The sequence below is a fragment of the Seriola dumerili genome, unplaced genomic scaffold (genome assembly GCF_002260705.1).
Source record: "Seriola dumerili isolate Sdu_G_001 unplaced genomic scaffold, Sdu_1.0 BDQW01000230.1, whole genome shotgun sequence".
Classification (NCBI taxonomy): Eukaryota; Metazoa; Chordata; class Actinopteri; order Carangiformes; family Carangidae; genus Seriola; species Seriola dumerili.
The window spans coordinates 2,577,022-2,600,092 of NW_019174485.1; the positions used below are offsets into that span (position 1 = coordinate 2,577,022).

A 23,071-nucleotide genomic window follows, 5' to 3' on the forward strand; every position below is an offset into this window, starting at 1 on the left:
TGTGTGTGTGTGTGTGTGTGTGTGTGTGTGTGTGTGTGTGTGTGTGTGTGTGTGTGTGTGTGTGTGTGTGTGTGTGTGTGAGAGGGAGAGAGTGTGTGAGAGAGAGAGAGTGTGTGAGTGTGTGTCTATGTGTGTGTGTGTGTGTGTCTGTGTGTGTGAGAGAGAGAGAGAGAGAGAGAAAGTCATCTTAAAACAGTCTTCTGCGCTAATAGAAGGTTCTCATGCTGAATAGCAGACATGCCAAAGTGGAAGAAAGAAATCAGCATACTAGCATCAACAACTATAGTTAATTTCGAAATAATATATTGGGAAAATTTCCTGTTTTGATTTTACCATGTACTTTAAAAAATGGCCTGTATTCACATCACATTTATTATCATTAGTCACCTTGCATAGGTCCTGGTGTCCCTGTGCCACATATTGTTAGACGCTACTTTTCCCGTATTCTGGGTGTTTAATCTTCCAATCTACATTACAGTAAATAAGTCTTACAACCTGCAAATTTGTTTTAGCTGTATATCAACCTTAAGAATCAATGTCTATGATTTGTATGTAATGGTGCTTCCCATTCATTTATTTAGCATCCTCATTTCCTCTCATCTCTCCCAAAGGAGGACCGAAGAGACCGAAAACAAGTAAATGGGATAAACCTAAACATAGATGTTGTACTGCTAGCCTGCAGTACAACATGTCCAGGTATTGACATTTTATTGAAACCAGTCTGACAAAAAGAGCAGGTATCTATTCTGTATTAAGAAAAAGGACGGTGTAGTTCATTAGTTACCTTGAGATTAACTGGATGAGACTGGATGAGTGAGGAGATGTAAAGCTGCAGGAGAAGGGAGGTTAGTAAGTAAAAGTAGAGTGCTGCAGAGCTGGACGGTACAATAGCAGCAGAAATGGGATCAGGCGGGACAATGTGTAGGACTCAGCTCTGGCTGTTGACCTTACCGGCTTTTTTCTCCTTGATGTCTCTGGCTGAAGAATCTCCAATGTAAGTAGAGACATTTGTTTTTACTGTGCAATAACAGCATTTGTATTTACATTACTGTTAGTGTTAGGTGTTGTGTGAGTTGTTGTGGATACTGTTTGACAGGCTAGAGAAAAAAATATGACTTTATTTCTAAATGATAGTATGTCTGAATGATGAGCAAAATAAATAAACTCCTTGCACATTTTGTCTTTATTGTCTTATGCAATCAGAAAGGGAAATTTAATTGTAGTGGCAGTGATGCACTTTCTGATGAAACTGTTTACTTTTTAAACACGGCTTAAATGCGTTGCCTGGGTTATGACCTTTTACGCCTCATACAAAAAGTTATCCTGCATTGTAAACCAAAACAGTACCTAATGTTTTGACAGTGTTTCAGAAAATTTACTAAAGCTGTTGAGAAAAAACGTAATGGGAGCAACAATAAAGCCAGAGATTACCTGCATAAGGAGTGAAGATTGAGTATTAGTTTTACTCAATTCAAGACTTCTATGTGTTATATAACGAGAAGCTGCAGTCCAGTTTGGAGTTTTTGTTGAATAAATCAAGGTCCTTGAAAATGATTCCAGTAATTGTAAATGTTGTAAATGTTGTTTTGAATTTGCACAGTGATTCATTAAGCCTACCACAGCAAACAGAGTCATGATGAAATGTTTTGTTGATCCAGTGCTGGATCTTAGTCAAGATAATCAATGGATCACTAATTGTGTTTAAAGTCCACGCTGGAGAAGATCATCCTCATCTAAGAAAATGTTTGTTTTTTTGTTTTTTTGTATTAGTAAATTGGGTGAACAGAACCTTAAACGCACTCTTAAAACTGTTGAGAAAAGCAAAACAAAGCAAATCAGTAAACATGTCTGTCACTGTTCCTCGGTTTGTCAGGGAGTCAGTATCCTAAGCTTTCTGTACAGTGTCTAAAGTGTATTCTCTGTCTCTTTTCCCACTGCTCTGCAGGAAGATAATGTCTGCCCCCAGTGTGTTGCATGTAGGAACAGCAGAAAACGTCTTTGTGGAGTGTCAAGACTGCACCAACGATAATGATACCAGAGTTGAAATCAACGTATTGAATTATCCGACCAAATTGAAAAGGCTGGCATCCACATCTGTGATCCTTAACAGAGCAAATGAATTCCAGAACTTCGGTCAAATTAATGTAATATAGAAATGTTGAAACATACTGTATGTTACTGTCATTTGGTTTTTTTGTTTGCTAAAATATATTGGTGAACCTTGTCTAAATGCAGGCCTATCACATGTCTAAAGAAACATGACTGCTCCCCCAGCACTGCCTGTGTCTCTCCATACTGCTTTCAGATCCCCACTGGAGACTTCAGTGAGCATCCCGACACGAAGCAGCATGTCTACCTGCAAGCTCATTTCCCTGATGTAGTACTGGAGAAAGTTGTCTTAGTGTCCTTCCAGTCTGGCTACATCTTCATCCAGACTGACAAGACCCTCTACACCCCCAACAGTAAAGGTGAGTCCAGTAATAGCGCTGAGAAACAGACAACAACCCAAACACTTGTAAAAATGTTTCTGTCCTGTTAGTAATTTTGAATTTAATATTATATTTGTATTTTTCAGACATTATCTTAAAATATATCATGCCTTTTGTTTTAGAACCAGGGCATCAAGTATTTCGTGATATGGGGTGTCCTGGTGGCCTTGGAGTTTAAGATGTAACTGTAACATCCCTGCTTTGAGTCTGACTGTTGCGTGTCATCCCACATCGCTCTCATTTCCTTGCTGCTCTGTAATAAATGTTAGAATTTGGCCTAATCATAGTTGATAGATTTTATCTGATTTTTTTCTTATTTTCAGAGTGAACTGCCGTTCTGTCAAATTCGTTAAATGAAAAGTCAGTTACATGACCAGACATATAGATGCATATACCGTCCTTCAACCTTTAAAGGTAAAGTAACAGCAGTACTGTCTTTATTCCAGTTCTCTACAGGATATTTGTACTGACACCCCGCATGGACCCTGTGGGGACGGATAATGAAACCAGAACTGATACTTCTCTTGCTATTGACATTGTGGTATTGTATTTTATCTTTTAAAGCACAGAATTGAATGTAAAATTATTGGACTTCACTTTTTACATAATTTCCATACTACCACCTTTGCCTCCCACATCCATCTAAAATTCCTTTTTAACAGTCCAAAGCACATGGTCTAAAGCATATGCAACAAACCACCCTGAGTGACATCTCCCATTCCCTTTAAAAGCCAGGAATGCTTGCACCTTGGCACAGTGTTTCACACAGAATTAGATTCTATTTGTGGCGAGTTGATTACATATTATGACTTGCCGTTGAGCTCAGTCCGGGCACACGCACGCAGCGCGCTCTGTGAGCCCTGAGGGGCGAGCAAACATCGAGCCGATCAATGTGCTCCACATAGATCTACAATCACAATGTTAGACATCTTTTATGTTATATTATTAGAAGTGTAAATAAATGTTTGGTTCGTTGTGAAACTGTGGTGGGACAAAATTAGTCTAGATGATGAATGGAAAACACTGTGGCGGATGTACCAGGTACAGGTACATGCCCTTGGGACGCCTAGAGCCATGCTACTACTATAGCTAAACACAGAACCGCTGAACCTTGTTCCCATGTTAGGTTTCATGTCCATCTCTAGAGATATGCATGTCTCCCTGTAGTTGTTAAGCTGCTCATTTGAGTGCAGCCTTTCCCTCATCAGAAAGAGAGAGAGATTTGAGAAATAGTCAATCAAGAAGCTAGTCAGACTCAGATTGTAGAAAAAAGATGAGTATTTAAGGACTTTGAAAATGTAGTATGCAATTAATGAATTGATTTGTAAATTGGTGAGGTTCACTGTCATTGAATTTTTCCTTGTCTTAGACCCCTGAAGGCATCATTTCAGCACTTGATCCAGTCTCTCTGAAATCCGGCATCTACTCTGGAGATTACCAACTCGGTGAAATTGTCAGGTGTGTATCTAATTTGATTTTTCTGGCTTGGCTTTTTATTTCATTTATACATTTTTGTTCAATGGTGAGGGATTAAGTCATTTAGTAAGTCATAATTTCAAAATAAGGTCTCCAAATATTTTTTTCTTTTGTGAATGCCATGCATTTCAGTAGGTCTCGACCAACATTTGAGGGAAATAATGGCTCCTTAGTTGCTAAATGCTATTTTTGGTGCTAAGCAGGTAGTGTACAATGATGCCATGAGAGCAGTGACAGTGATACACACCAGTAAAGTTGCAGGACAGCTAAGCAATTTGCTGAATCCCGATGTAAAAGCTCCATAAAGCAGAGATGCCTATTTGGGTGATTGTTATTTTGTAGGTTCATCACTATGAGCCACCTCTTTCAAATTGTCACATTATCATTTGATACATTGTCATTGTAAAATATCAGGTATAGCCGCTTTTTAACATTTACTCCAGACATGTTTGAATACATTCAAAAATATTTTTTGAATAATCAAGTTTTCTACAAAATTTGACTCATAAAAATTCTTAAAAGTCTACTCCTCATTGAAAAATCCTGAATCTATGCAAATGTATTTCATTTCTGTTTAAATTCTGCACCAAGTCCATTATTAATATATTTGCACTTGAGGTCTCAGGTTTCCACATCATACTAGCGTAAGATTAATATTAGACCACAGTTAACTCCTACACTAGTCATGATGTCTCAGATTCCTGCGGGTATATGTGCACGTTAAACTCAGAGGTGAGCACCAAGATTCAGATGAAGGTGAAAACAGCCTTCTAGTGTCTAACTCTGCATACATCATTCTTCACAGTGAGTAAGTAAGCAAGTGCGTGTTTGTGTTTGTATAGTGTTGGGCTTTGGAAAGTGGTGGCCAAGTTAAACAGCAGACCACACCTGAGCAACTCTGCAGAGTTTGAAGTCAAAGAATACGGTGAGTCAGAGCAGAGGTCGTCTTTACCTGTTTAGCTGTCATTAAAACCCTATATCACTTTTACAATATTTACTTTTGACCTGATGTTGGACACACAATAAAATGCATTTAATTTGTAAGTGCTGCCCAGTTTTGAGGTGAAACTGACGCCTACGAGCTCCTTCTTCTATGTGGACAGTCCACAGCTCACCATCGACATCAAAGCTACGTATGTGAAGGTTCTTGTTTTTATGTTTGATTAGTATACTGATGAAGTAAAGGGGCTTGTTTATTTTATTTTTCTCACCTTTAGCTTATTATGAAATAAAACATTTACTTGTGGTTTTAGGTATCTGTTTGGTAAAGAGGTGGATGGGTCAGCCTTCGGGATATTTGGGGTTATGCATGAGGGTCAAAAGAAGAGCTTTCCCAGCTCTCTTCAGAGAGTGGTGGTCAGTAGATACTTTTGTAACCTCAACCTTGTTTTGTAGTTTGGCCTTTTATCAGTGCTACTAGATCTGCAAGCAAATTTAGCAAAGTGCCAACTGTTAAGGTATGCTATTTCAAAATGTTTTTTTTATTTATTTTTATATTTATTATTAGATTGAGAACGGTAATGGAGTGGTCATGCTGAAGAGAGAGCACATCACACAGACCTTTGAAAACATCCTGGACCTGGTGGGGAGCTCCATATTTGTAGCTGTCAGTGTGCTGACAGACAGCGGTAAGAAAGGGAAAAAATTAGACTTAACACATATTTGCCTCCACTTATGTGTAGAATAGGGTTGGTTGTCACATTCATCAACTCTCGCTCACTGGGGGGCGCTGTTATAATCTGTTGTTACAGAAATTTTCAGAATTGGGGTCAGAGGTCACCTACAAGGACATTTCTAGTTGTGGTTACATTGCTTTTAATTTTAATGTTATTCATGTCAAAATGTTAATATCCAGCACTTTGGTGTTTTTCTAGTTTTTTACACAATGGCTTTATAAAATTTAAATGGATGATTATATAAATATTCACCGAGCGGCCGTTTGAGGAACTGCAGTTTTTTCCACTTGAGTGTTGGCTTCACTTTTCAGCCCCGGAGGTTGCTGTTTGGTCTTTGTGTGTGTTTGTCTGCATGTGCACACTGTATATCTTTGCACAGACAGTGAAATGGCGGAGGCAAAATTGAAAAGTATCCAGATTGTCACATCACCTTACACCATCCACTTCAAGAAAACACCCCAATATTTCAAACCAGGAATGTCCTTTGATGTTGCGGTAATGTACACTTATCATGCGTGTAAAATAAAAGTTAGGTTAAATTTCTTAAAATACATAAATTGTTGAAATTCACTAGCCACAACCAATGAAACAGGACTGTATCCTGAAAAATTATTATCATTGTATTTTTAATGACCAATAACTAACTGACTTTTTTTTAATGCTACAGATCATTTGATTGATGTACCATTTTTGTCAAGTGATATAAATCTCCTCTGAAAATGTTAATTTCCAAAACAAAAATAAAATCCACACACTTTTTAATACTCCCATGATTATTTATTTTATTACTGTTATAATTGCATCTGTCATGGATGTTGAGTGTTATGCAAATAGAAATCTCTTCAAACAGATGAGTTTCCTTGGAAAAACTAGAAGCTCATACATAGACTCGCTGGGTCATTATAATCTCAGTCATAACAGGTTTTCTGTACAGCTACTAAAGTTTGCAGCTTCTATTTCCAGAACAGTATTAGATTTGCCTTAGACGTGTTTTCATTAGATAGTTGGATGTTTTTGATTGTGCAGTTGTTTGCGTCTTGGCCAGTAGATTGAAGTTGTGAAACCTGACGGCAGTCCAGCACAAGGTGTTGCAGTGGTGATGGATGCAAACGAGATGCAGGGCCTCACTGCAGCCAATGGCATGGCAAGGCTTTCCATCAATACAGTGCAAAATCCTGAACCAATGACAATCACAGTAAGTGTTGATAATTGGTAAATATGCATTTATTTATTTACAGTTTGTGTTAAAGCACATTTAGCAAATGTAAGCTATAGGTGATAATTGGACTGCCAGCTAGTCAGAAACACAGCCACCTCAACAGGGCAGTGACTCAGGCTGTTGGAAGGGCCTTTAGCATCATCATCTTCCAAGAGAGGACCAGATGGCTGAACCTGTCTGGGCTTTTAGACATGGAAAAACTTGTATTGTGCAAGGATAAACCAAAAGAGGGGGAAGCCCTGTATCTGTGCCCTCCTAAGTCCCTAATAGGAGATTCCTGAGGTCTGCATTTCGTGGTAAGATGTATAAATACCTGATCCTGCCTCTTCCTGACACCCTGGGTACTTGTTAACTGCATAGAGTCTGCCATTGCTCCTTTAAAAGAAAGTAGGCATTCATAATTCAAATAGACTACTGGGTATTTCTTGCAGTATCAAAGATGTTGGCAACGGAGCACACCAGAATGATAGCCCTGGGCCATTAACCAGGAAACAAAAGCCCCGTACACCACCTCGGTCATCTCTTTTATATGAATCTCCCTGAAGTCCATGTCATGCAGGGCTCCCCTTCAACAGACAGGGTAAAGAAACTGCTATCACAGGTGGGTTTAGTAGGTGTGAGAAAACACAACTCACTCACACCGAATGCAAATGCTGGGGCTGATGGCGTCTTCGCTCATGGTAGTTTCGCAAGGCAGACGCCACATGAGAGAACTTGCGGCAGTGATTGGCATCACTGGGGATGCTATCACCATGTTCACTGCCATGTGACCTGCAACTGCACCGCAGGGTTATACAACTGGAGAAATCCTAAACCTATGTCACACTCAGGAATTTTGTAACCTCAGATGTGGTCCTCATCCAACAGTAGTGAGTGGTGTGTGGGGCCTGCTCCAGTGGGGCACTCATATAAACCAGCTGGAACTCCTGGCAGCATCTCTGGCTGGAATTTCTACCATTAATAAGAGATCAGAACAGACAGCACTGCAACGGTGGCTTACATCAACAGACTAGGTGGCCTCAGGTTTCATCCTCTCAATATGTTGTCTTGCAGTCATCATGTACTGTCACAGAGAACCATTCATGTCCCAGGAATCCAGAGCTTGGAGAGTCAAGTCCAAAATGCCATCCTCAGGTTGTAATTTAGATTTGGGCTTGCTTTGGCAAATCCCAGGTTTGCCTTAAAGAGATTGCCCAAAGCATTTTTCCCGGCAGAATGAGGAGGCTCCACTGAGAACAGAGGTGCAGGCTCACAAGTGGCTACCAGTTCTGCTTTATGTGTCTTATGTGAGACCCTTATTTCCCTCACACTGACGAGAGTGAGAAAGAGGTGTCTGTCATTGATACTGATTAAAAGTATGTGGGCAATGAACCATTGGACAGAACTTTTTAAACACTCTGAAGCCAGCCATGGTCTACAGGGGAGATTTCCCAAGAATAGTGTCAACACTATTTAGAGAGCAAGAGTGGTGGCCACATTGCTGTTTGAATGCAAGTGGTGGGTATTTGAAGAGTGGTGCGATGGGTCACAGGTTATCTCATTCCAATGCCCTGTGGCAATTCTGTCTTTGTCTTCAAGGACAAGGTCTTTTCCACTATTAAAGTCTGCTTGGCTTTTATTTCAGTCTGTCATGTGCATTTGGCACAGACCTGTGAGCCAACACCCCACTGTTTGCTGTTTCATGAAAAGAACACACTGACTGCACTGTGTCTAAATCATTTGTCCCTTGATGGGATAGTGAAAGGGTCAGGTTACCTCAAGATTTGTGGTGGCTGTGTATCTGTCAGCTGATGGCAGTCTGTGTAGACATGGTGTGAATTTAAAAGGTTAAGAAAGGGCGTAATTTTTTACCTTAGCATAATTAAAAAGATTTCTTTGCATATGAAAGAATGTGGTACTATATAATGACATAGACAACCTAAACTATGGATAGACAATTGTCATTTACATCACTGTATGTAACTGTCTGTATGCTTACCTGTGTGTTTAATTGTAGGTAAAGACCAATGATCCTTATATTTCACCAGAAAGGCAAGCATCAGCCAGCATGACAGCTCTCCCATATAGCACCAACAGCAACAATTACATCCAAATAGGTACCTGCTATAAAATCACAGAGGTGGCAATGGTGCTGGTACTGGCAGTGCTGTCAAACTACCATACAAGATTTTTTTTTCAGAGTTTAGCTTTCACTACTTTCACTAATTCGGATGTTGGTATGACAGGGGTGGATGCAGCTGAAGTAAAATTAAGAGACAACCTGAAGATCAACCTCCACCTCAACAGGCAGGAAAATGCACAAAATGACATCACGTACTTGGTGAGAGACCTGTGTATGTGTGTCTTGGTCCACATGCTTGACTGTTTGAGTTGCTTCCCGCAGCTTGTGTAGTACAGTATGCATGCATATCGGATAAGTACTGATGTTCATATCTGTGCTTACCAAGTTCCTGAGCAGAGGTCAGCTGGTGAAACATGGCCGTTTCCGGACAAAAGGTCAAGTACTGATTTCCCTGATAGTTCCCATCACCAAAGACATGCTGCCATCGTTCCGCATCATAGCCTACTACCATACAAATGACAATGAAGTGGTTTCAGACTCTGTTTGGGTGGATGTCAAGGACTCCTGCATGGGCTCGGTGAGACACACAACACTGATGTAATAGAGTTTGGATAGAGTTTAAGTGGGCAAACAATACACCCACACACAAACTGATGAAGTTATTTGAATTTGTCACATATACTTATATTCATATTTTAATCCAATTGTTTTAACAAATGCAAATCTACACATTTTCTTGCATTGGTATGTCTTCCTGCTTTAGCTGAAGTTAGAATCATCAAGACCTGCTGTGTCCTATGAGCCTCGCAGGATGTTTGGTCTGAAAGTCACTGGAGATCCAGAGGCCACAGTGGGACTGGTGGCAGTTGACAAAGGCGTCTACATCCTGAATAACAAGCATCGCCTGACCCAGAAAAAGGCAATTTCTTTATCCTATCTTTAGTTTTGGATATACTTGAAAACGATTTAGTTTGAAAAAAAAACCTCACATATTTCCATTTTTAAGTATTTCTATAGTACAGGTTATTAAACTCAACTGACACACAGCAGGTATATTGCATTAGCTAATGTTTCTAATGTCATATCAGATATGTCATTTAACTTACATGCTTAATGTACTGCATTTACTTACTGCTTTGAAAATGTTCCTCTATCCAACCTGCACACACACCAATGGCAGCAGACCTGTGATGCCAGGTATTGACCTAACCACTTGGAGCAGTTTGGATCAGTTTGGAGCAATATGCTGTAACCTTCACATGTGGCATAACCCTGAGCCCTCTCTGTTGTGTTTCTTTATGTTCAGGTGTGGGACAGTGTAGAGAAATATGATACAGGCTGCACACCAGGTGGAGGGAAGGACAGTATGAGTGTGTTCTACGATGCTGGACTGTTGTTTCAGTCCAACACAGCTTCTGGGACTCCCTTCAGACAAGGTGACACTCTACAGTCTCACTGTTTTTCCCCCCTCCTACTAATCTCACTCTCTAAAATCTTAATTTGGGTGCAGCCCTGAGACAGGTGAAACAGGGCAAGCATGTGATAACAACCATAGCTGAGTATGATTGGTTCAACAACCTGACATATATTTAGGCATAAGCAGACTGTATTTGTGGTACTTATACTCTCAATATATGCACACACAACCACTTCACACTCCCACTGTACGCCTCACCATAGCGCTATTGGTGATAATATTTCAGTGTTTACAGTTTTATTTGCTGCTCCCGAAAATACCAGTTAATGCAAGTTCAACTTTTTTTAGACAATAGAGGGACTATGTTTTAAAGGGTCAGTCACCAAAAAAGCTCTGTCTCGCTCCCCATGTGGCGATGCAGATAGTTTGTTGTGGTTTATATTTTTAAAGGTAATTCTTAATGGTGTGAACACCACAAACAAAATTTCGGTCACCTTTTTGGTTTTGGGGATGAGGCAAATATGGTTTAGACAGGTACCTCAAAACTGGCCAGAATTGCCAAATACCACTAGAGGTAAGTGAGAAAACATGTTTTTTGCACTTTAGTTAAACGTTTCCATGTTGGTTTCAACTATCAAGCATGGTTATTGCCACCAAGGACCATGATAAATGAGCTGATTATGATCCCATATGTTTCGTTAGGGATGTTAATGATTATTATTCATTATTTTTTTACAATAATTTTTTAGGAAATATTATGTTTTAATATCCATCCATCCATCCATCTTCTCCCGAGTTCAGAAGCTCCTCAAATTGACAACAGTTCCTAACCGCGGCTTTGAACATGAGCCCACTCAGACTCCATGTCCCAAACCTCCGCTGGGATGCACAAGAAATTCTTCTGGTGGTGTTAGTTGAAGACCTCATGGACAGTGGCCATGGCCAGATGTTCCCAGTTCATCCTCACTAAATGTCTGTGTTTGCCAGGTCTGTCTGGCAGCCTTTCCGGCCATCTGATCCAACTCACCACCAGGTGGTTATCAGTTTACAGCTCTACCCCCCTCTTCACCTGAGTGTCCAAGACATAAGTCCGTAGATCTGATGATACCACCACCTAAGGTGCTCTGGTACTAAATACACTTATTAGCAACCTTATGCTCGAACATTGTGTTTGTTATGGCCAAACTATGACGAGAAGAAGTCCAGTAACAAAGCACCATACAAGTTTAGATCAGGGAGGCTGTTCCTACCCATCATGCCCCTCCAGGTTTCTCCATCATTGTCCACATGAGCGATGAGGTCCCCCAGTAGAACTATTGAGTCTCCAGGCAGAACACTTTTCAGGACACTGCCCAGAGACTCCAAGAAGGCCTGATAGTCCGACCTGTTTTCTTGCATAAGCCCACACAACAGTCAGAGCCTTCCCCTCATTCGCTTTTGGAGCCAGCCCCAAGCGGCCATTCGAAGAACTGCAGTTTTTCGCACTTCTGTATTGACTTGATTTTTCATCCTTGGAGGTTGCTGCTTGATCTTACCCATTAAATTGTCTTAGAGAAGTGTATCAATTTTACCACGTAAATTTCAAGTCTAGTAGTTGTTGGGGTCTGTTGATCTGGTCTTTGTTGTGTTTCCAGAACTGGACTGTCAGGCTCTCAGCAGGAGGAAACGAGCCACTGCTATAATGAATGTTACAACCAGCTTAGGTAAGAACCACAGCTCTACACTACCCAATAACTATACATGCAGTCATATTAAGACTTCCTCTGTCTGTAGTTGGACATCTTGTGTCACAATACACAGCTTTGCCATGCTATGTGTTAGTGGAAGGATACAAATAAGCTGAAGCTCTTCTTACTTTATACTTATGCCTATATTAATATTACATATTACATAAGTAATACTGCTACTTTTATTGCATGTCTGTCAGTACTGGGATGAGGGCTCCTGCTATCTTGACTTGACCAACTTGACTCATTCATTCATCTCTATTTTTAATTTTCCCTGTTTTGAAATGTTTTATTTATTTCTTGTCTGCATACCTTCTCACTTCTGTCTGTCCTCCACCCACAACTTGCTTTCTCTCCAGTGAGTCAGTATACAGATACTACAAGTGACTTGTTGTTTTGGATGGCATGAGGACACCCATTTCGGATACAGCCCTGGGTGGGGGAGAGGGGCGGAGTGAGTACATCTCAGATGGTGCAGCCTGTATCGAGGCCTTCCTGCACTGCTGCAACGAGATGGAAATACAGCAAGCTGAGAGGAAGGATGAAAGCCTCCAACTGGCTCGCAGTAAGACAAGGGAACAAGGAACAGTTATTCATGGTCATACTGGTAGTTATAAAACGATCAAAATAGTAACCTTTTTAATGTCACTTCAGGTGAAGATGAAGACGGTTACATGGACATCAATGACATTACTTCTCGAACCAAGTTCCCTGAAAGTTGGCTGTGGACCAACGTCAAACTGCCTGCTTGCCCTCTACAAACACCCGACTGGTGAGGCAACTGAAACATACACGCAACAAATACACTGATAACTTCATGTATGACAAAAGTTGAACACTTCTCTTTGCCTCTTCAAGCCTTATCACTTTTTTTGTTTCAGTGAGTCCACATCACTTGTGAAAAATGTTCCTTTGCAAGACTCAATCACAACCTGGCAGTTCACTGGCATTAGTCTGTCAAGAACTCATGGTGAGAAATCAGTGACGCTAAGCTGTCTTGTGTTTTAGGTGTCCCTGTCTAAGCTCAAAAACAACAGTCCACTCTACATTGTACTCTCTGTACTTATTTCTGTTGCTATATCCCTCACCCCGCTACCCCCTTCTTCCTTTGCCACATTTTATGCCTTGTTTTTTTCCTTATTTCATTATTTGTTTGTTTTTAGGTATCTGTGTTGCTGACCCGTTAGAGGTAATTGCACAGAAGGACTTCTTCATTGACCTCAGACTGCCCTACTCTGCTGTCCGTGGAGAGCAGCTGGAAATCAAAGCAATCCTCTACAACTACACACCGGATCCTACCACTGTAAGTCTAGGTCACTCAAGCGAGACAGCAGGATCATATTTTGTTATGGTGAACCAATCCAGGGCAAAATGACATAAAATATTACACTTTCATACAACATGTGGCTAAAAACAGAATGAATTCAAATAATGCAAGACTTAAGCTATTTAAGTAACTACTTTACAGAGCTTTAGATTTGTTTGTGCTGCATTGCTCAGTCAATACTGGAACTGGATTTTAGACAGAAATTATTGTTATTTTATAGGTAAGGGGAAAGAGAGCCTGAAATTGTCAAAATCTGATCAACTTAATGGCAGATCTTGATCCATGGTCAACTACACATACCTCAGTCTCATTCTCAATCCTTGTTTTCAAGGTGCGTGTGGATCTGCTTGAGGAGGAGCATGTGTGCAGTGCAGCTTCAAAACGTGCAAGGTATCGTCAGGAGGTCAAAGTTGGGCGCCAAGCCACACGTTCTGTACCCTTTGTCATTATTCCCACAAGGGAGGGACAACACCGCATTGAGATCAAAGCATCTGTTAAAGACTCGGCGCTCAGTGATGGAATTGTGAAGACGCTGCAGGTGGTGGTAAGAGAAACAGGCTGTAGAGGGTTTAGAGCTTCTTTTCTGTTGTCCACAACTACATAATAATGTATCGAAGCCGTCCCATTTCTACCTTAAATGTCTGCAGCCATCTGAAGATGGCAGGACAAATATGATGATTAATCTGCAGCCTTTGAGAAGTGCCACTGCCTTCCACTTTGCGCTGGTCGTTGGGGTTGTCCTTTTTTTTTTTTAGCTTTTTGTCTTTATTGGACAATCAGTGTATACAGACAGGAAACAAGGGGATAGAGAGGGGTATGACATGCAACAAATCTGGGATTCAAGTTGTGAACATTGCAGTTAAGTGGTGTGCACCCTAACTATGGTCACTTTTATTTCATCAATCTGTCACAAAATGCTGTAGCATGTTTCCAATTTATTGAAGTTGAAATCAAAATTTGTAAGTTACTTGGTTTGTGAAGTAACTTTTGTCAATTCATAATTTATTTCTTGGTCTCAGTTAAAGAAATTGTTAAAATATTTTTGGCAACTGAAGTTCAATTACTCAAATGTACCCAATCAAACATGATTTGAATGACCAACTAACTCTACCCATCTTATAAAACCACACTTGACCGTTCACTCATGGGTCGTAGTAGCTAGCAGAGCAGTAGCATAGGTCAGAGGTGTGTGTTTGGATCTCAGTCAGGAAAAACCTTGATGAAATTTCTGAAAAGTTTGCTGATCGTGCTCTGATTTATTCATTTCATCCTGACCACAGAGTGCTGATGAAGGAGGTGCTGGTGAAGGCAAGGACTTGGTTTCTTTTTTGTCTTAAAGACTTTTCTCAGCTTTTTAGTTTGGTCAGACAGTCTTCATCAAGACCAATACCTTAAAGATGTCCTGTTGAGTTTTCATTCAAACAGTTAAACAAAAGTTATGTTTACATCCAGTGCACTGTGTCTAACAAATTTCCTTCCTCATACAACAAGCTATTTTTTGAAAACATTTTGCGGTGTTGAAATGCATGTAAGCAGTTATCGCCACTGCCTTCCTATCAGCAGAATAGTGTGAAATTGACTAAAGGAATGTGTACATTGCATCGTCTGTATGCTCAAGCGGGTGCGCATCCTGATGTGCTGTACCAACAATTATAATTGGAAGCCCAATTATAAAAGTGGTCAAAAACTTCACAGGTTACCTTCAACTGCTAGTTAGGTTTTATCCATAATTCAGTGGACTTGAAAATAGGGCTTGCTTTTCTAGTTATTTGATCAAGAATTGATTTTGAATTGATAGCTGATTCTGTGTTGAACTGTGGCACTTCTGAATTAAACAATTATAATCAAATCTAATCGTGAGAATCCCCAAAGAACCAACCTTAAATTGATTACACATTAGTTTGAAGAGTTGAACTTGAAACTTGTTGTGATTCCAGATGTTTGTCCTAACTGTTGTTTTTCCAGCCTGAAGGCTTGCTGATGAAATGGCCACAGATTATAGCTCTGGATCCTGAAAATAAAGGTGTAGGTGAGTTTACTCAGCTGCCGTATGATTCTGATTCAATGGCCTTTTGGGAGATGTCAGGCTTATCTTTCAAATTGACCATGTGGAGGAATTTTGGGTTTAACTTGTGAAATGACTCATCTCAGTATCCTGTTGCTGACGGCAACAACCTGACAGGATTACATCTATAATTACTTCTGTTCCTCCCATTCCCCTAATGGTCCCTTTATGGTTGACAATTCTGAGGGAAAAACATCTCTTCGCCAATCTACTTTACCAAAGAAAAGAAGTCTTAGCCCAACAGGCAAAATCAAGTGCTGATTAATATCAGTTTTATCTGCACACAGAAAAGCAAGCAATCAAGGCAAATGTGCAAAGTATTCTAACTAATTCAGGCAAGACCTCCTCTCTTACAACCTTCAGTCAAAACCCTTTGGAAACGATACAAGTTGCTTAAACAGACAGTTACCCAATAGTACAATATTTCCCAAGAACTCTGTTGTACAACGTTAATAACTTCAACAGTTTCGGTTACCCAACTCAGCCAAGGGCTATGTCCTTGTCCCAAGTCTTCTCACATGCACAAATGTCAGTTTGGTGACGCTCTTGACTTGAACAGCAGGTCAGGCAATGAACTCAACACAAGAGCAAACGCAGTGGTAGCAGCAGCGATAAGACACTGTAAATTTAAAAGCAGGGTCTTAATACTGGCAAACACAGAAGCCAAAGACCCAACCAGAGGTCATCTTGCTTCTACGTTTAATGAGCATAGAAAACAGCATCATGTATTGACCAGAGGGATTTAAAAGCAGATAGCTATAGAAACTGTTGATGGACTCTCTGCAGATATTCCCCAAGGTGGTAAGTCAGCCTCAGCAGTGTTATTTCCAGTCTTTCCAACCTGGAAACCCTTTCTGCAAATGTCAGATAGTTGCATTTAGCACAAGCATTATTTGAAAGTCCTTGCATAGATATTAAACACCAAGGCTCAAAGGATATTTGTCATGGCAAACACAGTATCAGACCCGGAACTATAGTGAGACCACCCAACAGGGTGCAAGTCTTAGTTTGCAAGTGAAATAAAGTGTGATATGTGTGATATGTCTCTGTGTTTCATAGCTGAAGCTGTAGATTGAACATCATTCCGGCAGGGCTAGAGAGATGAACACAGCCTCTGGAGAACAAAAAAGTAGCTCCAACTCATGGTTACAAGGCTACTGGCATAGGCGATGTTCATAACATACGCCCTAAATTTGTCTTGTTTAATTACTTATATGCATAGTCATTTCTATGTAGTTAATGGCCATTTAATGAAAAAGTTAGCATATGTTCTTCCTTTCTTTTAGATGGCAAACAAGTGGAAATTATCAACAGTGGACTTGCTATGAAAGATTTTCTTCCAAACACACCTACTACCACACAGATCTCTGTCACAGGTGAGATATCTAATGAATGATATGTGGTAGTGTCTGTAATCTTACCTAATAGTTGTTACTTTGTTCTCAGTGATAGATTATCACCTCACTAGTTGTGGAAATGTTTGCAGGGAGAGTGCACACAAGTGTATTGAAGAATGCCATCAGTGGGACACCAATGGGTAGTCTGATCTACCAGCCTGCGGGCTGTGGAGAGGAGAACATGATCCACATGACCCTGTCTGTCATTACAACCACATATTTGGACAATGCCAACCTGTGGGAACCTTTGAACATTGGGAGACGTGTCGAAGCCCTCCAACACATAAGCACCGGTGGGCTAACTCAAATGCATTTATTAGCACAGACAGCATATTTTGTTGAAAGTCCTTGTGTAAAAACGCAAACCACCTAATCTAACAGTGCAACTTAAAGTGGCTTTTTAATGGATGATCTTCAGTACAGAGTTTAATCAGGTGTCAGTGAAAAAGACTGTGTTTTTATTTTGTTTTATTTAGGTTACCATAATCAGCTTGCCTATCGTAAAAAGGATGGGTCTTTTGCTGCATATCTCGATCACCAAAGCAGCACCTGGTGAGGACTGCTGACATGCTTGAACTCACACATAAATGTGTGCACATCCTCCCACCTAGACTCTGCCTCTCCATCCATCCATCCATCCATCCATCCATCCATCCATCCATCTAATCACTAACTAAACAATTCCGCCCTCTCCTCTCTGTTAGGTTGACAGCTTATGTCGTCAAGGTGTTTGTCATGGCCAACAGTCTGGTGGCAGTGCAAAGCGAAGTGATCTGCGACGCTGTCAAGTTTCTGATCCTCAAAGCACAGCAACCTGATGGCGTGTTTAGAGAAGTAGGAAGTGTGTCCCACGGAGAGATGATAGTGCGTGCCCTGATTTCATTAACATCAATTCTTCATCTTGATGCTAACCAAAATGATTTTTCTAAAAGCAAACCATTGCATGTCATTGGCTATCATCTTGTATGAATATAGACATGTGTGATACTGATGATAGTAATGATAACGATGATACTGACACGTTTGTTTGTGTGTGCATGTGTAGGGTGATGTGCGTGGCAAAGATTCAGATGCCTCCATGACAGCCTTCTGTCTCATCGCCATGCAGGAGTCACGCACATTGTGTGCTGCCACTGTTAATGTGAGTACTTACCTGCCTACAGTGTCTGTCTTTTCTTCACCTCTTTTCTTCTCTATTTACTAACTTTGTGCCCCAGTGTTAACTGTGATTAATGGTTCATAAGACAGGTAATAGAAGGGACAAACAGGGTCATGTCCCATAGCCAAATAATACTAACATTCAATAAAGCAAGCTATCTTGAATGTTAGAGTAATTAAACAAGCCCACATATTTACCATCTAGCTGTTCCAGCTACATTTAGTTTTCTTACAATAGAGATAAGTCAACTGCAGGATTTATCGTGTAACGTCTGTCATAATCAGGGACCAAATTGGTCACTCTAAATTTGCCATCGGTGTGAATATGAGAGCTAATATGTGTGACAGTCCTGTGATAGACTGGCGACTTGTCCATTTAGTACCCTACCTTTCCCCCAGTACAGTTTGGGATACACTCCAGCACCTAGTATTACAGTATTCTCACAATTTTATCTGTTACACAGTGAAACCCCTGCTGCCTATCTGTTCTCCCATTACTCTCCCTCCTCCTTTAATCTGTCATCTTTTCCTTCTGTCCAGCATCTGCCAGGCAGTACAAACAAAGCAGTGGCCTACCTGGAGAGACGCCTGCCCAGCCTAATCAACCCTTATGCTGTTGCCATGACATCATATGCCCTGGCCAATGAAAACAAACTGAACCAGGACGTCCTCTACAAGTTTGCTTCCCCAGGTTTCTTCAAATCATATTAACATACAGAAACAGATTCTATAGATGAATAGATCAGAGGGTTTGCATAGCCACATATTCTTTAACATGTATACTCGAGCCCAGCTGATCACTCTGATGAATCTTGCTATTAGATAGGTTTCCAACTTCAGTGCATATTCTGGCTTGTCGCGAGTACAGTATAGTACTACAATCTTGTGTCTGTGTTTTCTATAGAGTTGTCCCACTGGCCTGTACCAAAGGGACGTGTTTACACACTGGAGGCCACAGCTTACGCTCTTCTGGCTCTGGTCAAGGCCGAGGTGAGCACGTCCCACTTACTGCATCTGTGTGTCACCAGCATGTCATGCTACTAAAACAAATCCATTGATGGTATCACAGGAAAGAGTAGAAGGTTGGTGAAGACAGGGATTTCCCTGATTGCAAAGCCTCTAACCTTCTAGTTCAACAGCTATATTTTCTCTGTTTTCACCACAATAATTTAAAAAACCAATCCACAGTCAAACACTGATTCCAGCCATTGCTTTCTGTCAACAAAGGCTTTTAAAGAAGCCATACCTGTAGTGAGATGGTTCAACAAACAGAAGAGAGTGAGTGGAGGATATGGATCAACTCAGGTAACACATGTTGCATGACTCTTGTTTTCTCTATATTGTTTTGTTTTGTTTTTGGCTGCTGTTTCATCACTTGTTCATAGGTAATCTGGGCTCAAACTACAGGTCATGTTTCTCTCCAGGCTACCATAATGGTGTACCAGGCTGTAGCAGAGTACTGGGCCAGTGCCAAAGAACCAGAATATGATCTGAATGTGGACATCTTGTTGCCGGGCAGGTCAAAACCTAACAAGTACAACTTAAACAGGAATAACCACTATGCCACGAGAACATCTAAAGTGAGAACACAAGCACATAAACTCACAGTGGCGCATTAATATCATCATTCCTGTTGCTTTCACTGTGCTTGTTTCTTCTGCTGATCCCTGTGTGTGTTTGTGTGCATATTTTAAATCCCCACAGATCAACGATATAAACCAGGATGTGAAAGTGACTGCCACGGGCAAAGGAGAAGCAACAGTGACAGTATATAAAACCTCTTTCCATTTGAAGTGTCCTTTTTGATCCCAAATGAGACCAAAGACATTTTTTAACCTTGTGTGTGTTTAGCCTTACTATTGAGACAGATACCTATATTATTTTATCACAGTGCATCCAATGTTAACATGCACTTTCTCTGTGTGACAGATGGTGTCGCTGTATTACGCTCTGCCTAAAGAGAAGGAGAGCAACTGCCAGAAGTTTAACCTGTCAGTGGAGCTCAGCCCAGGTAATTTGGTTTTGTTTTGTCATTTTAACCATTTGTTTATTTCTTGTTTTTATGCTCATCTGATGTCTTGCTTCTCCAGGGAAAATGAATGAGGATGAGATGATATACCAGCTGAAAATAGAGGTCATGTAAGTAGACAGAAGAAATAATACCAGCAAACATCACAGTAAAATGACTTTCTACAGAACCAGTTTTCATTACCCATCTCCATTTCACAACTTTTTCACCATCTCCAATTATTTCATTTCTCCATCTTAAAAGAAAATAGACAACAAAAATCGTATTGATTTGATTTTCATTTAATCTCAATTTGTACATATTTTAACAAATCAGAAGCAAACCGTTTGGAACAGTAGCTACTTCAAGAAGTTCTCATCCATGTTTACTTAAAAGCTAAGATTTAAAGTTCCTTCTTGAACTTGGAAACAGCAGTTGACAAAACAGGGTCAGTTTTGTAAAAAAGGATAGTTTAGGGGTAAAATGTTTGCTTTATAGTGGTTTATAGCTGTAAACAAGATATCCCTCATAATACTTTTTATTAATCTGTTAATTTTATGTGCAGGTATAAAGACATGGCGCACGATGCAACCATGTCAGTCTTGGATATTGGCTTGCTAACAGGCTTCACTGTGAACACAAAAGACCTTGACTTGGTAAGTCTTCAACTACACACACATACACACCACACATAAAAAGGTCACTTTTTATTAGTGTGTGTGTGTGTGTGTGTGTGTGTGTGTGCGTGTGTGTAGTTGTCCAAAGGCCGTGCCCGCACCATTGCAAAATATAAGATGAACACAGCCCTGTCAGAGAGAGGCTCGCTCATTATTTACCTGGACAAGGTAAGACATCAGTCTTTCTTCTCTCTTCCCCTTTTTCTCTCTGACTGGTTGTTTCTCTGTTTATCTGTGTCTCACCTTTGCTTTACATCTCTCCACAGGTTTCTCACACACAAACAGAAGAGATCGCTTTTAGAATCCACCAGACGCTGAAAGTGGGCGTCTTACAACCAGCAGCTGTGTCTATCTATGAATATCATGACCATCAGTACAGTAATAGTAAGTCTCAAAGATGCCTAGAAACATGCTGCCTCTGTCTCTGGCACACATACACACACACACACACACACATACACACACAAACATATACACACACATATACAGTATATCTATACATATTTTCTGTCTTGTTGCAGAAACACATTGTGTGAAATTCTACCATCCAGAGAGGAGAGCTGGAGAGCTACTGAGGCTCTGTAGAAATGATGAATGCACATGTGCTGAAGGTAAACAGAATGATATCTACCTGAAGACATAAGGTGTATATGCATTAATTTGTTAGATCTGAAATTCTTGAACACTTTTGACGGAGGAGGTAAACCAAATATTCATCACTAATTTGCGGGTTGCACTTGTTTGTGATGTGCTTGTTTTAATATGTGGTGAAGGAGATGGTCATGCAGCATAATTGATTGTAGCATGTTCATCTGAACCTTCTATCAGAGGCAACAAGCACCAAAGAATAATAATGTGATTATTTAAGTGGGCCATCTCTGCATATTCCCAGAGAACTGCAGTATGCAGAAGAAGGGCAAAATTAACAACGCTGAACGCACAGCTAAAGCTTGTGAGACTGAAGTGAACATCAAAATAGATTTTGGTGAGTTCCTGTTTGTTTATGTGTTGGTGTGAGAGTAAGAGATTGAGAAAATAAGTAAGCAAGGGAGCACCTGAGGTAAAAAATCTGCAACTTGTCTGTCCTCAGTGTACAAAGTGAGTCTTGAGGAATATACAGATGGTTTGTCCACTGACATTTACACAGTGCGGTTACTGGAAGTCGTCAAAGAAGGTGGGTTTATTTCCTTTAAACCTTGAAATGTTTCAACTGCCTAAACGTTTGCTTTCCTCAAATGTTTCACCTAAAGCATCTTGAGGGTGAGAGACCAAATTTCTTTTACCTTTTTGAATTTTATGAGCTCTTTGCACCCACCTCTCTTATTTCATAACTGAAAGCAAAGATTGTCAGAGATCCAAAAAACCCAGTTTGTAATATACCATAGTTGTGTTTAAGTATCTTCTCTCTCTTCTCCCATATTTCAATTACAGGAAGTATTGATGTGGGTCCTCAGGGTAAACTGCGCACATTCCTCAGTCATCCACACTGCAGAGTGGCTTTAGATTTAGGCACAGGAAAAACCTACCTTATCATGGGCACGTCCAAAGATATTCACATAGACGAAGAGAGAGAATCGTAAGTTTGTTGTGTCTACATCTGGTATTTTCATTCCCCTTGTAATATTGTCAGCATTTAGACATTTAAACCGTTCCCCCGCTTTGTGTTTCTAAATCAGGTATCAGTATGTGCTCGGTGAGAGAACCTGGATCGAGTACTGGCCAACAGAAGCAGAGTGTCAAACTGAGGAACACAAAACTACCTGTGCAGGCATAAAGGAGATGGTCGAGCGGTACACACGCTATGGATGTCAGCAGAAGTAAAACTGAAGAAAATTAAATTTGTTTGTGAGTTGTTTTTGTTTTGCATTACTCTGTAACACTTTAGATTACAGTCCAAAAGTTACACTGTAAGTATTTAGAACATACGTATCAACATATGTATCAATGTATGATCAATAAAATACTTACAGGGTATTTTTCTTAATGTTTCTGTTATCAGACAACAGGACAAGAATGAAATATTGACTCAAATGTGGCCCATTATGACTACGTGTTAACTTCCAAGCCATTTGGGAAACATGGGAGACATAAAAATGACATTAAATCCTACAGTTCAACATGCAGAAGTAACCTGCCATTTTCTGAACATCTCACAGTGTGGATCTGTGCTGTGCAGGTTGATGGACCCTCCTCCATCAGCCTGGCAATGCCCAGTCATGCTCTGTTAAAAAGGATTAGAATGTGCAAACTGTATTTCTATTCATTATATAATTTAAATAACTCAAATCAGTAGCTACCATATATCATATTACGATTTATAGCCTACCTCTGTAGGCATTTCTGAAGTTCTCTCTGTGGCAGACAGTGTGTCAT

At 40.3% G+C, this 23,071-nt stretch overlaps 1 protein-coding gene across 1 annotated transcript; it reads left to right on the forward strand.

Annotated features, from left to right (window-relative positions):
• Positions 1-865: 865 nt before the first annotated feature.
• Positions 866-22,631, forward strand: LOC111229409 (complement C3-like). The gene is given in 43 exon segments (XM_022755728.1): positions 866-994; positions 1,946-2,144; positions 2,306-2,468; positions 2,936-3,030; positions 3,859-3,947; positions 4,808-4,890; positions 5,011-5,098; positions 5,219-5,321; positions 5,473-5,593; positions 6,021-6,136; positions 6,690-6,836; positions 8,857-8,956; positions 9,086-9,180; positions 9,308-9,499; positions 9,686-9,841; positions 10,229-10,358; positions 11,974-12,042; positions 12,434-12,631; positions 12,721-12,838; positions 12,948-13,036; positions 13,230-13,369; positions 13,725-13,937; positions 15,359-15,422; positions 16,745-16,834; positions 16,945-17,148; positions 17,332-17,407; positions 17,560-17,719; positions 17,901-17,996; positions 18,554-18,704; positions 18,918-19,003; positions 19,241-19,318; positions 19,438-19,593; positions 19,718-19,780; positions 19,943-20,024; positions 20,104-20,152; positions 20,587-20,677; positions 20,777-20,866; positions 20,965-21,082; positions 21,220-21,309; positions 21,591-21,683; positions 21,789-21,872; positions 22,130-22,274; positions 22,375-22,631. Coding segments are annotated over 43 exon segments (5,010 nt in total). The 5' UTR covers positions 866-899; the 3' UTR covers positions 22,520-22,631.
• The last annotated feature ends 440 nt before the right edge of the window (positions 22,632-23,071 follow it).